The following is a 16,626-nucleotide window of genomic DNA, read 5'->3' on the forward strand; positions in this document are numbered from 1 at the left end:
TCCTGCCCTGGGGGCCTCTAGGACTGAAGGAAGCAGATCATGCCTGAGCCTTGGGGTCTGCTGGGATGGATTTTCTTGGGACCGGCACCCGTCCGCTCCTCTCTCTAATCCCTTGGCTGTGGAGAGGCTGCATTTTAAAAGGGGCCACTTCAAGCTAGAACAAGAATCCTCACCAGGAACTGAACAGGCCAGCGCGTTGATGTTGAGCCTGCAGCCTCCACAGCTTTGAGAGGCAGGTCTCTCTTGTCAAGACTGCCTGAGACTGGAGTGCTGAGACATCTTGTACTGAGACTAGATGGCTGTGTGGGTAGTCATCCCCAGACAGGCCTTGTTCTAAACATCCCTTAAACATGCCTAGGGCCACTGTAGAGAGGGCAAGCCCTGTCTCTGCATCCCAAGTACCTCACCCCAATCCTCAGAAGCTGGAAACATGGCCCTTGGTGTCAGCCTGGAGCCTTGGGAACAAAATCCACACCCATCACATCACTCTTTTACATCTGTTTTATTAGCAGCAATATATACAAAGTGGAAAATGATTTCATTTCATTTTTCTAGCTTATAAAGTTTGCTTTTTTTTTTTTTTTTTTAAATTCTGTTTGATGATAAATGAAAAAGCGAGCATCTGAGAAGACGCCTACCTCTGCCGGCGCTGAGAGCTGCCCATGCCGGGACCTGGAGTGCCATCTCACTGGGCCTCATCAAAGATGCAGAAAGGTCACGCCCAAAGGGAGAGGTCGTTGGCCTGCGGTTTCTGAAGCTACCCATTGGTTCGTCGGGGTCCCCGTGGCGCCACCATTCCGGCTGTAACCCTTCTCTTTCTCCGGGGCTGTGTGTGTGTGTGTGTGTGTGTGTGTGTGTGTGTGTGTGTGTGTGTGTGTGTTTCCAGAGTTGTCCCCTGAGGTTTGTGAATTCTCCAAAGAGCTGGTTTCAAAGGCTTGCTTGGGGTGGGATCGCTTGGAAAGATGGCCCCCCAGACAGAGGTCAGAATACGTATGTTGGCAAAGTGAGTCTACCAGAGAGGAAGCTAAGGGGGGAGGTGGGTTCCAGGCAGAAGAGGGAGGAGCTGTGTGCATGGAAGAGAGGTGGTGGCGGCAGGCACAGCCTGCATCGGTCAGCATGAAGGATGCACACATCCTGGAGGCCTGAGCTTTGGAAATGCGTCTGTCTCCCCACCGACGTCAGAACAGGGGACGGCTTGTGGAAGGGCTCACGAGTGTATCCAGTTCAAAAAAATATTTAATCCCCATGGGTTCAAATTTCCATCTTGTAAAAACAGACAGGGATGGGCCTTGATGAGATACCTTGTATACATTCAGCACTGATAGCATCATTTTTTTTTTTTGTTTTTGTTTTTGTTCTTTTCAAACCTTTACATGTTACAAATACACAGTCAGGTATTTAAAAAAAAAAATAGACACCAGCATGTCCTTTCAATCTTTTCACATTGTGAGCTCGCAGGAGCCAACTCTAGGTTAGAACACATTTTAAAACATGGTTACAGAGACTGCGCCACCAAGACAGAATTAAGACACTGGTCTCCTGCAAAAAAGAAATCAACATTTGTTTTATTTTAAATCTACCCCAATAGCCAAGAGACGACCTGGGCATGACCTGGTCAGCTTTAGGGGATGGGGTTAGAGGGGCCTCACACACATCAGACCTTATAGAAGGCAAGCACTCAGTTTTCACAGGGCCATAGTGTGAACTAAAACCAAACATCACGGACAGAGTTCACAGGTGACCCGGCGCTGGGGTTGGAAGCATCTCCAATAGGTTCTGCCTCTGGGAGAAAGGGTCTTTCCCCAAAGGGTCGCTGTTCCCTTGAGCCTGCACGGTTTCTCCTCCGGTTCCTCTGTGGGTGGATGGGCTGGGTGGCCAGACACCCCCAGCCACAGTGGTCAGGCCTATGCATGCAGGGGGCTTTCCTGGAGGAAGAAGAGTCCTCTCCTCTTCCCCACATGGTCCTTGAACATACTGTTCCCTCCAGCACCTCACCCCTGCACCTTGCTTCATGATTGTACTTAGTAAACTTCTGGAGAGCCAGGACCCCGGTGATGGAACTGTAGATGAAGACTGGGAAGGGCCCGTCGTTTGGGAACATTCTGTCTTTACTGAGGTTCAAGCTGGGCTTTGTGTCTCGTTCTCTGTGGTTTCCACCCTGCTCTGCACACAGGGCATCTGCTTGGGCTTCCCCCACTCAGAGCCTCAGAGGCCAGGGAGGGGATTCTCTCTCTCAGCCCTTCCCTGCCAGGGAGGATGTGAGAACCAGAGAGCTGGAGGTAATGTCTTCCGTACTTGAGTCCCACCTACATCAAAGGTCATTCGAGAAGCCCTGGTGAGTGAGCGTCAGAGCTGATCCCTGGCTTTCAGGTCATGGCGTTCCTCCTTCCCCACAAGACCCTGGGACTCTCTAGTCCAAGCTGCCAGTTGATTTCTGAACCTCGCCTCAGGGTGATCCTGCCAGCAGAGGTGGGTTCCAGCTCACCTGGTATTCATCCCTCTTTGGAGTCCCCTTCCCCAAGATTCCTGTGCCTCATCCCTGACAGTCCTCCTTGGAACTTATCACCTTTTAAAAAGGGGGCTATTTTCTCACCTAGTCAGTGTTGCCTGAGCCCAGGGAACGCTTAGAAAATCTTTGCTGCCTCTGAAGGCCTTAGGAGAGAGAGGATAGGCTCCGACCTTTTAGAAACTTTTAAAACTGGAAAAGAGGACATAGATTTTGTTTTGGAGGAGAAATAACCTAGCTTAAGGACTCAGGCTAAATTCCACTCCAAGGCAGCCTTGCAAGGACACTCTGACAACCCCAGGGCTTCCGTTCGTACCAAGTACGCTGCGGCCTGCTGCGGAAGACCAAGCCTGGCACTGCTGATCCAACGTGGCCCCGCTGGCCCCTGTTACCTGCTGCTGTTTGTTTGCCTTGGGAATGGAGGCTGTCACGTGACCTTGGCTGCAGTCCCAGTGGACCACACTCGCCGATTTCAATGCCTTCAATTTTAAATACAGTAAGGAGTGCGAAGAAACAGTGAGTCTTTGAATCGAAAGAGCAGAGGGAAAGATGGGCTGCAGCCCCACACCACGAGGTCTCTGATGGATGTCCGAGGAGGTCCTGACAGTTCACGTCTGCACAGCCGTCTCTAAAGTCCCCCCTTTCCAGGGCAGCTCTGGCTAGATGGAAACTTCGTACTCTCTCGTTTCCTGCAGGACAGAGTGGCACAGGTGGGTCAAGTCCTGAGTGGCAGGGTGACATCCCAAGCCTTCCAGGGTGCCACATCTCCCTGTGTCCCCAGTCTGGGCCCTGTGGCTCTGGACTGTAGGTCTGCTCTGCCCATTCGCTGGTGTGTGTGTGTGTGTGTGTGTGTGTGTGTGTGTGTGTGTGTTCACTGTGACATTCTCTGGGGTCTGACCTCCCTCCCTCCCATACTGTGACCATAAAGGCGAAAAGGACAAGAGTCGAGTCCTCTAGGAGTCCCACCCCACTGATGCCAGCACCTCCTACTGCTTCAGGCAGACTAAGGAGTGTGTGCTCTGACTCTCAGGTAACTGGACCCCCTTGCTCTCCCCAAATCAATACAAATCTGTCCTCTGAATGCCGTCTCCACCAGCTGTGGTTGGTTGCCTTTCTCCAATGCTCCCTGAGCCAGTCCCAGGGGTGAGGGTCAGGAGCCAATGAAATCACAGGCCCCAACTTGGAAGCACCACTGTCATTTCCTGTGAGGCTAACACAGCTATGGCGGCCACATCAACACTTCCTGGAAGATGGGAAGTACGACAGGCAGAGTGTAAGGTGGCCCCACGGTCCCCACCTTCCAAAGCTCTTGCCTGGGTAGGTAAGAGAATAGAGCACATGATGGCAGGGGGATTGATTCCAGAGGCACCAAGACAGACATGAAAGAAGCCAAGATCAGATGACCGGAAGGCCTTCCCAGGCTTCAGGGAACAAAACACCCTACGCAGAGATCTCCGACTACGCCTAAGGGACCGGCCAAGGTCACAGGGTGGCCAACCCAACTCTGGCTCATTTCTAAGCTCGTTCATGTCTGGTAATAAACTGCCTCTTTCCCTGTCTCCTGTCCGCAGGTCTCCCTGTCCAAGGCTATAGGCAACCACGGGAGCCAGGGTGGCGTGGATCATTCCCTGGCCAAGCCTGTGCTCATGGCTTGTGAGCCCCTAAGCAGAGTGCTTATATAGGAGATATTTCACACAGGGCGTATTTCACACAGGGATCAAAGGAGGAGGCACGGGGACAGGTCAGTGTGGACAAGGGACAGGTCTGCTGTTTTCCTAACAGCGGGGAGAATGACATGTCACAACACCATGACTTGAGGGCAGAGCTGCCACAAAGCCCTAAGCCTGGCGGCTCCCCATGTGCACGCTTGGACCTTTGCACACGCCCCATCTGCCATGCATTTTACCTTTCACCCATGCCCATGTCTCCGTTTTACGAGCTCTTCCTCCAAAAGTGCTCCCAACCCTCTCAAGGGTCCCCATCACGCAGCCATAGACCCTGGCTAGCTTTTCATGGTCCTTCAGAGTGAAAATTAATCACGATCACGGACACGTTCGATTGCGGCAGGAGGGCTCAGGATGTCAAGCCAAGCTGGCCTCCTTCCTCCTGGCTGGGCACAGCCTTGTCCAAGTCACTTTCATCTCTCTGGACCTCCAGGTCCTCATGAGTCACAGGGCAGTGTCTGAGGGTCACACGCCTGTCACGTGGTACACCACCCACCAGGATCGACACCTGCGTGCTCTGCCAGGCTTTAGAGCTCACTGGAGTGAGAGAGATCGTACCTGCAGCCAGCTTTACAATCACAGCCACGGCAGTTCCTGGTGATCCTGGAAGGTTCTGCACAAGCTGGGCGAGCCCCACTGCCTAGGGTGGATGTAGTCACCCAACCCCAGCACTTGGGAACAAGAGGTCAGGCTCTGATGCACAAGCCCAGCATGTGCAGGTGCACCTGCCCAGTGCCCGAAGAGGACAGGGGATGCCAGCCCGGGATGCCAGCCCAATGCCTGAACACTGTTCCCTGTGTCTACACCGCTCACCCTACTCACACAAGTGGACTTGAAATGCAAGTCATGTGAGGCCTCAGCATACCCTACATCTCTGGTTTAACTCTCCAGGCCCCAAAGAGTGAGTGATCCGGGCCGTCCAGGATCATAGGAGAGTGCTCTGGGAGGTTTCCCTGACAGGGAGGTCAGGAGACACTTTTTTTTTCTCAGATCGCATGCCTGTCTGTAAGTGAGGTGTGGCTATAGCATCAGTACCATGCCCGGCTGCCGCACTGCAAGACGGAGAATGGTCCATGCTGCCTTTAAAGACTGGAACTCCGTGAGACACAGCAACTGCCCCCGCCCCCCCGCCCCCCCAATGCCTCAGCCGTGCCCTGGTCACACTGGGGAACAGAGCTGGCTCTCCCAGCACCCTGCTCAGGAGGGGATTTGGTAGGGATGAGGCAGGACTCCCCAGGGGTCCCTCCTCCAGCCATGCTGTGGGCAAGGGGGAGCCCTCCAGGAGAACAGGGGTCCCACTTACCCCAGTCTCGTAGATGGGGTTGTCGAACTCGGTTTCCACGGTGATCTGGCTGTAGGGGTGGGAATACATGAGGGGCAGGCGGAGGCTGGAATATTGTCGGCACCTGAGGGACACACAGCAGAGCTCCAGTCACACCTCTGCCCCCCTGCCCCCCAGGGCTCTGCAGGGGCCTCTGCAAAGGGCCTGGGGTACCGAGACACAGCCCTGAGCGTGCGTGCGAGAATCCCATTGAGGGTGAGCGCTCTCCGCTCATGCTCTACAGGATCGTAGGGAGCCAGCCCTGTCACCTCCCGCCCTGGGAAGGAGGAGCCCAAATTGCTTTGACTTGTGAAGTAATCCCTGTGTCTACTGACTCTTCCCCCTGCCTCCCTGGACCATGCCTCCGTCTCACCCTGCCCTGCAGAGAGCAGGGGTCAAGGGCCTAGGAGGGCCGGCCTCTCCCGCACCTTTCTCTGCCTGCTCGCCTCCCGGTTCACTCACTGTCACTTTAAAGTTGGTTCAAAAGCGTTCCTCATTGCAGCCTCTCCTACCTACTCTACCCAGCCACCCAACCTCCAACGCAGGGCCTTTGCTCGCCCAGGCTCTCTTCTGTTTATCTGGTGCTTGCTTTCCTTCTGTGCTTGGGAGATCTGCTACCTTTCCTCACTGGAATCTGCTTTGTTCACGATAATGTTCCCCGAGTCCAGAGGCTGCTGGCAACTCTGTAACCATGTGGTGGATGTGCCTATGTCTGTATCTGGACGCTTTTTGTCCACGAGGGCAAGCGCTGTGACCTTCAGCACCCAGGACCAAGCCCTGGGACCATGGCACATTCCTGTGCATTTATTTGCTAAGTGACCGAGTGAACGGAGGCATGGCTGTGGCTGAGATGTGGCAGGGGAACCGGGAGGCGCCAAGGTGCTTTCTGATTCTGACCATAGCACCCCACATCACAGGGGGCCACTATATCCAAGGGCCAGGCGGAGACGTTGAGGCCCCAGAGGTGCAGTTCCCGGCTGCACACCCCCACCCCACCTACCTCGTGATGTAGATGTAGGCTCCTCCCAGTAGCAAGGAGATGAGAAGGACCGGAATGAAGATGGCCAGCGCCATGTTCCCACCTTCCAGGGAGGACTCTGCTGCCGCTTCTGCTACTGAGCACAGAAGCCACTGAGGCCCTTGTTTCCCACCAGCTCCACACCCACGGGGAACCTGGTTCTCAAGTGGGTGCCCCACCCCGGCTGACATCCCACGGAGGGACAGAGGCAGAGAACAGAGGCCAGGTTGCTGGCCCTTGCTAGGGAGCCCAGAGTCACCCTTGGCTGTGGTAGCCAGAGGGTGGCTGAGAAACAGTTTGGACCTGGTCATTCTAGGCCCGTTGGAGTACCGTAGAGAGGGCAGACATCTGGTTAAAATTCAACTCAGGGGGCGACTTGGAGGAAGTTCAGGAACAACCTTGCCTTGCTCTCTGCCCTCCTCTCTGAGCGGCTGCACCAGGCTGGGGGACCCTTCTAGAGATTGCCAGTGGGGATGCCATCCAGGGGTGGCTCGGGGCCGTGGGGACAGTTCTGATGACCAGCCTCCTCTTGCCCCTCCCCCCCCAATGCATGTGGCAACTGCAGAGATCATGGCAGCTATCTTGGGGGCTGGGGGCACTCGCCCTGCACAGTTTGAGGGTGAGTCCCCCCCTCTCACATCGCTTCTAGAAGCTCGACCTCTTCTGCCCCTCTCTGTGGGCACGTCTCACCAAGTTCAGCTGCGCCTCCATCTGTGACCCGTTAGCCACCACCTACGTGGGTGAAGATAACCGATCCCCATCTCCACAACGATTGCGCACCCCCGGAGCCCTGGCTTCGTTCACACTTCCTGAGCCCAGGGGCCCTGGGTGGCTTTTCCCACCGCTCACTGGGCAGCAAGAGGCAGCGGGGGCATTCCCAGGTAGAGGGGCACGGTGGTGGCACCCTGCTTCTCACGAACTGCTGACCCATATCCCCCCCCCCAACATTTATCTTTGTTCCCTATTCTTCCTGCCGGGTTAAAGTGGACATCAGCGAATGACCTGCCGTTCACAGGGCCTGGTACCCAGCTGTGTTGTCAGAAGGACGCTAAGGGCGCCAAGAGACAACGGGAGCAGCCGTCGGACTGGTTACCGGACGGGTCACCGCCATCTGTGTGCACAGCCCCGCACTGCACTGAACGGACATGCGCACAAGGGCGGGCGGGCGGCTGCATGTGTGGGAGGGCACTCGTCTTCCACCGTTGCCCTGACCAGATCACGAGGCACACCTTGGGGGTGTGTACACCTCTGGTGTGAGGTATCCGGGAAGGTCTAAGTGAAGCGGGGAGACCCACCCTGGGTGTGGGCAGCTCCATCCCAAGGGCCGGGGTCCCTGACTGAATGCAAAGGAGAAAAGTGAGCTGAGAGCATCGTTCGTCTCTGCTTCCTGACTGTGGGTGCCGTGTGAGCAGCTGCCTCATGCTCCCGCCACCATGCCTCCCCTTTCATGGCAGACTGGACCCTGGACCGGGGAGCCACAATAGGTGGGCACCTCTTCCCTTAAGCCGCCTTTGTGGGGTGGTCCTGTCATATCAGAGATGCAAGTAACTAAGATGAGGGAGGAAGGAAAGGAGGGAAGGAAGGAATGAATGAATGAAGGAAGGAAGGAAGGAAGGAAGGAAGGAAGGAAGGAAGGAAGGAAGGAAGGAATCTAAAAAATGAGACGCCCTGGTCAGCTGTTGTCACCTGTCCCACAAAGCACACTCTGGGAGAGGGAGATGGGGCTGTGCCAGGGAGAGGGAGCAGAGGGAGGCAGGGCCCTGGATGCCCCCAGCAGGCTTTCACTCAGCAGCCAGAAGATGCTCTGCCCAGGAGGTGAGGTGAGGCTGGTTTTATCCCCACAGCACCTATGGGTCAGAAGCTGCCTGGCAGGGTCAGGGCTTCTCAGGTCTCTCTGGCTACATTGCCACTGTCAAATCCTTTCAGGTAATATTTAGGGACCTAAGTTGAAAATGCCTTTATTATTGTCCCCACCCCCCCTCCACCTGTATGTGTGTGTGTATGTGCCATGTGAGTGCAGTTGCCCACAGAGGCCACCAGAGGGCATCAGATTCCCCCAGAGCTGGAGTTACAGGTGATTGTGAGCCACCTGACATGGGTGCTGGGAACAGAACACGGATCCTCTGCAGGAGCAGAGCACCCTTAACTGCCTAGCCTTCTCTTCAGCCCCAGTAGCTGCTCTTGGAGCCCCCGGGGAAAAGCTAACGACACAGATGCGGGATGTATTGGAACTTTCAAGATGGAGTAAAACTCACCTTCCAGCGCGTGCTCGAAACTGTCTTGATTCACTGAAACAGAAACCAGGAAGCAGCGTCAAGACCGAGGGAGTTCACTTTTTGCAAAAGGAGAAGCCCATGGGCCTACATTTGAAAGCCCAGGGTGCACAGTGTGGGGGTGGTGCCTCCGGGGTTATGCAGTGTGGTTCCCCCCACAGCACCTCCCAAGGTGGTGAGAGGGAAGAGATGGGCAGGTGGCCTGGGCATCACGGATGGTGATGGCGCCTGCCATGTGTTTCTGCCTTGTGCCACGAGCTCTTGCATGCTCCCACTCACCCCTTGCCAGTCTCCTTTGGTACATGTGATAGTTGACTGTCACCGACATCTTACAGATGAGCCAATGGGGTCACAGAAGTGCAGCAGAGAGCCTGGGATCCCAGCCCGGCAGCTCCAGCTTCGTTCACAGCTCTTAACTTTTTTTAAAAAACAGCCTCTTGTGCGGGCCTTGAACATTCAGTGTCAGCCTCCCAGTGGCTGGAAAGACAGTTGTGTGACCCCACACCACCTCTAACTACTGGTCTTTTCACGGGGTCTTTTTATATTGTTTCCAAGGAGGTGTGACTCAAGACTACAGCCTGGGGCGAACCGGCTCCAGCTTTGAAATCCATGTCACTCAAGCATCTATCACCCATCTTTATTGACTAGGGTCTGCATTCTATATCAAATTATTTCCATTAACTCCTATTTCTTATAAAGCCCTGAGGTTCAAGGTACCAGGGATGATATCCCATGCTCTGTCACCAAAGTCACCACCCTGGCCGAGCACTCAACTGCCCAGACCAGGGCACTCCCAGGTGCAGAGCCTGGAAGGGAAGTCTTAAGTGGGAAGACTGTACCCATTGCGGCCAGGCCACCCTGGCCACTCTGCATTTACTATGTCCTGGCTGGTCCCAGGACTCCTGATTACACTTTGACTCACTGAAGTCACCATCAATCCGTGACAACAACCCCGGCTAAGAAGCTGGCTAGCTGCAGTCTTCCAAAGGTGCCCCCAACTAGAGAATCGGTCCCCAGATTTATAGGTTGATATTGTTGGGGGGGGGGCTTTGGAGAGTGACGGGGCATGAGATAGCCCTGCCATGCCAGCAGGCAGCAGGGATCCCCTAGAGGTGCAGAGTCAAGCTTTGGGCTCTCGGCCTTCACTACCCTGGACCAAACAGACCTCTATTCTACATAAACTACCTGTTCTCAGATATTTCGTTACAGTCACAAAAAAAGGGACCAAGAAGAGGTGTGGTGTGGGCACATCTGCAATCCCAGCACTTGGGAGGTGGAAGTATGTGGATCGGGAGTTCAAGGCTAGCCTTGGCTACAAAGGGAGTTCTAGGCTAGCCTGGGCTACATGAGACTGTCTCAAGAAACAAATGAATGAACCAAAGAAAGAAAGTAGACTGGACAGGAACCCACTGGATTTGGATTCCACGAAGCCACCAAGGCCAGCCTCAGAGCAAGCTTGGCTTCTCCTGGAGCCAGCCCTGACCCTGGCTCCTCCGGTCTCTTTACCTTTACAGATGGGCAGGGGCCCGCTCCAATGGGACGGCTGTCCCAGAATGCAGCGGATGGTCACTTCGCCCATGAGCTCAAAGCCCTCATAGCACATGAAGGTGAGGGACTCTCCAGGCAGGTACAGCCGCTTATACAGGATCTGGTACCCATTCTCAGGCAACCCTGGATTGTCACATGCCAGGGACTCCTCAGCTGAAACGAAGCCAGACACGGGCTCTGAGAGTCTGCCTCAGACTCAGTACCATTCTCTGGGTGACCTAGCCCACCCCACAGCATCCCCTCTCCAGAGCCCCATCCTGCACCCAAATGGTTTTCCCTCATTCTCTCTCGAATCTCTGGGTACACACTACACATGAGCATGGCAGGATGAATAGGGTTGCAGAATCGGGTTTAAAAATGACCAGTTCTTTCATTTACTAGCTGGGTGACCTTCAGAAAGTATTACATCCTCTCTGTTCTCCAGTTTTCTCCTTAGCAAACGGCAATATGACTGCAGGGCTCCCTAAGAGAATGGAGAATGCCCTCGCCAGGTGGAGGGTGCTCACTAAGTGATGGATCTTGGTGGTGATCGATTGAAAAGACTGTCCACTCATCCAGAGCCCATCTGGCATGTCCAGGTCTGGTCTCTGTCACCCATCATTTCTCCTCCAGGAATCTTTCACCGGCCACCAAATTTCTAGTGTTTTCTTCTTCCGTCCAGCAGCGCCCACACTGTAAAATGCTGCCATTACTCAGGACAATTGTCTGTGGAATCAAATGCCAAGAGCCTTAAGTGGCTGCAACCAACAGGTTCACACTCCCCTCTGGTGGCTGCTTTGGGGTACTGCCGACGCCAAGTCCTGGGAGACCTCGCGTGTGGAACTTGCTGGGTGAGCCGTTTGCCCCTGGGTAGCAGCCAGCAAACATCGCTCAGCATCACAAATCCTGAGACCTATGCAAGATTTTAAATCATGGCAGAATCCTCACAAAGGTTACCGACTTGGCCATGAACAGCTGACCTCTGGGACTCGGTGCACCTTGTCCCAGCTTCCGGAAGCCATCTTTCCACGTTTAGTGTCTGTGAACGCGAGGAAGATAGGGATTCACACAGGTGTGACTGTACTCTGGGAGGAATGGCTTATTTCACTTAGCAGAGGTCCTCGAGGCTCCTCTCCATGTCCTAAGTGCTTCCGTTTTTAAGGCTGAATAGCATTCCGTTGACAAGCAGACCATGCTCTGTGTCCCCATTTCCCAACAGTACTGATGTCACTGTGAGTATGCGAATCCAGCTGAGTTCCACCTCTGGTTCTTTGGGGGTAGACACCCAGAAAAATAACTACTGGCTCCCAGGGTGGCACCCATTTTGATTTCTGAGGACCTGTATGCAGTCTTGGACATCAGCTATCCCATGCCACGTTCTCACTAACGATGCACACAGGTTCCAGTTTTTCCACAGAGACCCACCGGTGGGACCTCACTCTGGCTCGAGAAGAGCCGTGGCCCCAGGTGTTGCCTCCTGCACCAGCTGCCCACTGTTCAGAAAGATGAGAGGGAGGGAGTTTCATCAGCAGCTTTAGGTGCCCCCAGGTGAGCAAGCCTCAGGAGAGAAGGGACCCGAGGCAAGCCTGCAGCCTAGGCTTCCGTCTTCTGAGTGTACGCCTTCTTCTCAAGCCCACAGTGCCCAGTCCAGGACTCAGGGGGACTGGTCTGTTGAGACTCACAGGACCTGGACGCGTCTGACCGCTGCTCTCAACGGTCCCCCATGGCCACTCCATCTTTCTTTCCTTGCGGCTGCGCCTCCCCTCACACTAAACACCTTGCCGAGTGAAGGGCACTCTCCTCTCCTCCCTGCCTTCTCTTCTCTCTCCCTCCCTGCATGTTCTCTCTCCCTTTGTCACAGGTGAGCTCCACAGACAGAAGTGGAGATGGCTCTGAGGTCCCTCCCTCCCTCCTGGGATTGTCCCCTGGGTATTTCCGGGACCCCAGACTTGCTTTCGGCTGTGAACCTGGGAACCCTCCTCTGATGACACCGCCTGAGATGGACACTTCTTTCTAACAAATCACCGTGGCGGGTGAGACACCCGGCTTTGGAGTGTGCTGCCGCCACCTAGATGGGTCCACTTGATGCAGGCTGAAGGGCCCACAAGGACCCCAGACTTGTGACCCACAGCACGGGCCTGAAGTGGTTACTACCTCTTCTTCTGTAAGATGTATCATCTAAAGACCCCTTGCTGACCCAGGTCTGTCCTTAGGGGTTTCAATGTCCCTGGAGTTCCTGTAATGTCCCCAGCACTGCGTGTGGCGGTGGTGGTGTGTGTTCTCTCTAATGCTCCTCCTCCTTCCTGGAACTCAATAGTATATTGTGCTCATCTGGAGATCCCAGCCCCCAGCACAGGGTTTGCTTTACAGGATGTACCAGTGATTCCGTCAGCTAACATATCCCATAAGCGTGAGGTGTGTTGTGGTTTGAATGACACGACAAAGTGTCACCTGCAGGCTCATGTGATTGAACACTTGTTGCCTGGCTGGGAGCGTTGCTTGGGAAGGTCACTGAACCTTTAAGAGGGGAAGCCTCTCTGGAGGATGTGTATCTTTGGGGGCGGGCCTTGAGGTTTCATAGCCTGGCACCATTTCCTGTTCCTCTCTGCCTCCTGAGTGCAGATGCAATGTGACCAGCCGGCCTACCTGCTCCCACTCACACTTCCTCCCCCACCCCCACCGTGCTGGATTGCAGCCCCTCCACTGTAAGCCAGAATCAACCCTTTTCCCTTCGAAATTGCGTCTTGATGGCGTGTTGTCCTCACAGTATTCACAGAGATAAATAAAACAAATCCAAACATGGCCCCACAAGACTGAGGCCAGAGGTACAAAGCAGAATACAGGGCCAGGCTGGAGTCTCTTTTCTGCCAAAGTGACCAATACAGTGTGGATGAGGAGAAAGGGATCTTCCTGGACACCATACAATTGGAGGCTTATCAAAATTATACAATGGAAGAAAGAAAGTATCTGCAACAAATGGTGCTGGCATAACTGGATGCTGGCATGTAGAAGAATGCAAACAGATCCCTATCTGTCACCATGCACAAAACTCAAGTCCAAGTGGATCAAAGACCTCAACATAAATCCAGTTACACTGAACCTGATAGAAACGAAAGTGGGGAATAGTCTTGAATGCATTGGCACAGGAGACAACTTCCTGAATGGAACACCAGTAGCACAGACACTAAGATAAACAAGTGGGACCTCATGAAACTAAAAAGCTTCTGTAAGGCAAAGGACACTGTCAATAAGACAAAACAGCAGCCTACAGAATGGGAGAAGATCTTCACCAAGCCCTCATCTGACAGAGGGCTGATCTCCAAAATATATAAAGAACTCAAGAAACTAGACATCAAAATATCAAATAATCCAATTTAAAAATGGGGTACATATCTAAACAGAGAATTCTCAACAGAAGAATCTCAAATGGCTGAAAGACGTTTAAGGAATTGCTCAACATCCTTAGTCATCAGGGAAATGCAAATCAAAAGACTCTGAGATACCATCTTACACCTGTCAGAATGGCTAAGATCAAAAACACTGATGACAGCCTATGCTGGAGAGGATGAGGAGCAAGGGGAACACTCCTCCACTGCAGGTGGGAGTGCAAACTTGTACAGCCACTTTGGAAATCAATATGGTGGTTCCTCAGAAAATTGGGAATCAATCTACCTCAAGACCCAGCTATATCAATCTTGGGCATAGACCCAAAGGATGCTCAATTATACCACAAAGACGCTTGCTCAACTATGTTCATAGCATCATTATTCATAATAGACAGAACCTGGAAACAACCTAGATTCCCCTCAACGGAAGAATAGACAAAGAAAATGTGGTACATTTACACAATGGAGTGTTGTTCTGCTGTAAAAAACAATGACCTCATGAAATTTGCAGGCAAATGGATGGAATTAGAAAAAATCATTCTGAGTGAGGTTACCCAAACCCAGAAAGACAAACACAGCATGTACTCACTCATAAATGGATATTAGGAGTAAAGTATAGCAAAACTAACCTGCAGTCCACAGCCCCAGAGAGCCTAGATAACGAGGAGGGCCCAATGAGGGACATATAGATTTCCTTGGGAAGGGGAAATTGAAGAGATCTCCTGGGTAAACTGAGGGCAGGGGATGGAGGGATGGGAACTTGAGGGAGCAGGTTGGGTGGTTTGGGTGGGGGAGGAGGGACAGAGGGGGAGAGTAAAGACATCTTGATGGAGGGGCATTTGGGGGTTAGGGAGAAACCTGGCTCCGTGGAAACCCCCAGGAATCCACAAGGATAACCCAGCGAAGACTCCTAGCAATAGTGGAGAGGGTACCTGAACTGGCCACCTACTGTAATCAGATTGGTGTCTACCCTAATTGTCATCAGAGAAACTCTATCTAGTAACTGATGGAAGCAGATGCAGAGATGCTCGGGCAAACCCTGCGCTGAGCTCTGAGAGTCTTGCTGAAGACAGGGAGGAAGAATTGTATGAGCCGGGGTAGGGGGTGGGTGGGTCATGATGGTGGAACTCACAGAGACAGCTGATCCAACCTCGTGGGAGCTCATGGACTCTATACCAGCAGTTAGGGAGCCTCCGTGGGACCGACCCAGGCCCTCTGCACGTGTGTGACAGTTGTGTAGCTTGATCTCTTTGTAAGGCTCCTAGCAGTGAGATCAGGACCTGTCCCTGGCCCTTAGCTGGCTTTGGGGAACCTGTTCCCCATGGTGGATTACCTTGCCCAGCCTTGACACAAGGGGAGCTCAGCCCTGCCTCAACTAGATGTGCCATGCTTTGCTCAAGCCCGTGAAGGCCTGCCCCTTTCTGAGTGGAGATGGAGGAATAGTGGAAGGGGAGGTGGGTAGATGGGAAGCAGGGGAGGGAGAGGGGAGACTGGGAGGAGAGGAGGGAGGGGAGACTGCAGTTGGTATGTAAAATAAATGAAAAAAAAGTTATTTAAAAATAATAAATAAAAATTCCATAAAAAACCAACAAACAGCTGGAGGCTTATCTTGGCTGATGCATCTCAGATGACAGGGATACTGTGGACATGTCCTGGCAGGCACCCACACCTGTTTCCTAGAGCCTTGCCTGGCTGTGGGACCTGCAGAGGAACTAGGGAGGGTCACTCGGTGTCCTGCCCTTGAGTGTGTGTGCACTCCACATTCTCAGGAGTCCACCAGACACAGAGGTGGGAGGAGACAGCTGCAGCCTCCTGTGCCGGAGAGCACCCCTTCCCAGGGAGGAGGGCGTCACAGGAGTGACAGGCGGGGTGCAGACCAGCACAGAGTCCCCTTCAGATCAGCTCCCCGGAGTGGCTCAGGAGGACCAGGCTTGGCCAAGGCTACTGTCACATGCAGTGAAGGTTATCCATAGACTTCAGGTTTGCCCTTGGCTCTGTGAATAGTTTTGAGACTTGCAGCCAGGTCCACAATCACGCCACAGCGCCTCCCTTCAGTCAGCCCTGGGAAATCTCCAAGACTCCTTGTGTTACACATCCGTGGATGAGACCTGAGTCTTAGGTAATCTAAACAGCGAGTTACAGCCCTAGCCTTTGTTTCTCAGTGACAGGCTGGCTTGGACTCATGAGCTTCCTGCTTAAGCCCTGCCACAGGGAGAGGGGACAAGGGTGTGCTGTGACATCCAGTCTAAATGTCGGTTCTAACCTTTTCTGGTTTGCTTAGATGAAGTGAGTCATTAACTTTATGGAGAGAGTTCATCAGACTCTGTGACACTTGGCTTGGCAGACAGCTGACATGCATTCAGCCTGTGCCAGGCTGGTGCTGGGAGCTGGCTGGAGTGGAGGTAGTGAGCTGGTTTCTGTTCTGTTCTGCCAGAGCTCAGCCATCCTGAGCACTGAGGAGAATCTGGACCTCCATGTTTCCAGAGCAGAGAGGCCCCTTGAATGTCCCATACAATTCCCGTAGTACCCAGAAGTGACCAGCAGATGGCAGTAGCACCCCAGGAGATTTCTCTATAATCCTTTCGGGGAATTGTCTACCTTGAATGTTCAAAGGACTCCACAACCCTCTTGACCCACCCGTGTGCTGGGACTGCAGGTGTGGGCTGCCACGCTGGCTGCAGGGTGCTGTTCTGGGTGAGATCTACAGTTCGCTTTGACGCATCCGTGACTTGTTTTCTGGCTGCTGAGTGACCAGGTTTCAACCCCGGAGCGGCTCAGGAAGGAAGGGTCTATTCGGTCTCCCAGTTAAGGGTACAGTCCATCTGCGCAAGGAAGGCATGGCGGCAGGAGTGTGTCACACTGTGTCCCCAG

General features: G+C 53.6%; 1 protein-coding gene across 3 annotated transcripts in view; it reads right to left on the reverse strand.

Moving 5' to 3' along the window:
• Positions 1-556: 556 nt before the first annotated feature.
• The window catches only part of Sez6l (seizure related 6 homolog like), a 164,827-nt gene continuing 148,757 nt past the window's right edge, over positions 557-16,626 (reverse strand). The window contains exons 13-17 of one of the 3 annotated variants that reach the window (XM_006984117.4): positions 10,349-10,543; positions 8,825-8,857; positions 6,552-6,660; positions 5,534-5,636; positions 557-3,195 (exon numbers count right to left, since the gene is read on the reverse strand). In XM_006984117.4, the coding sequence (XP_006984179.2) occupies positions 3,166-3,195; positions 5,534-5,636; positions 6,552-6,660; positions 8,825-8,857; positions 10,349-10,543 (470 nt within the window). In that variant the 3' untranslated portion in view covers positions 557-3,165. Of the gene's footprint in view, positions 3,196-5,533; positions 5,637-6,551; positions 6,667-8,824; positions 8,858-10,348; positions 10,544-16,626 lie in introns of all 3 variants that reach the window. The other 2 variants (XM_006984116.4, XM_016002638.3) reach the window with 2 other exon arrangements.

This window comes from Peromyscus maniculatus, chromosome 23 (assembly GCF_049852395.1).
Source record: "Peromyscus maniculatus bairdii isolate BWxNUB_F1_BW_parent chromosome 23, HU_Pman_BW_mat_3.1, whole genome shotgun sequence".
NCBI classification, from domain to species: domain Eukaryota; kingdom Metazoa; phylum Chordata; class Mammalia; order Rodentia; family Cricetidae; genus Peromyscus; species Peromyscus maniculatus.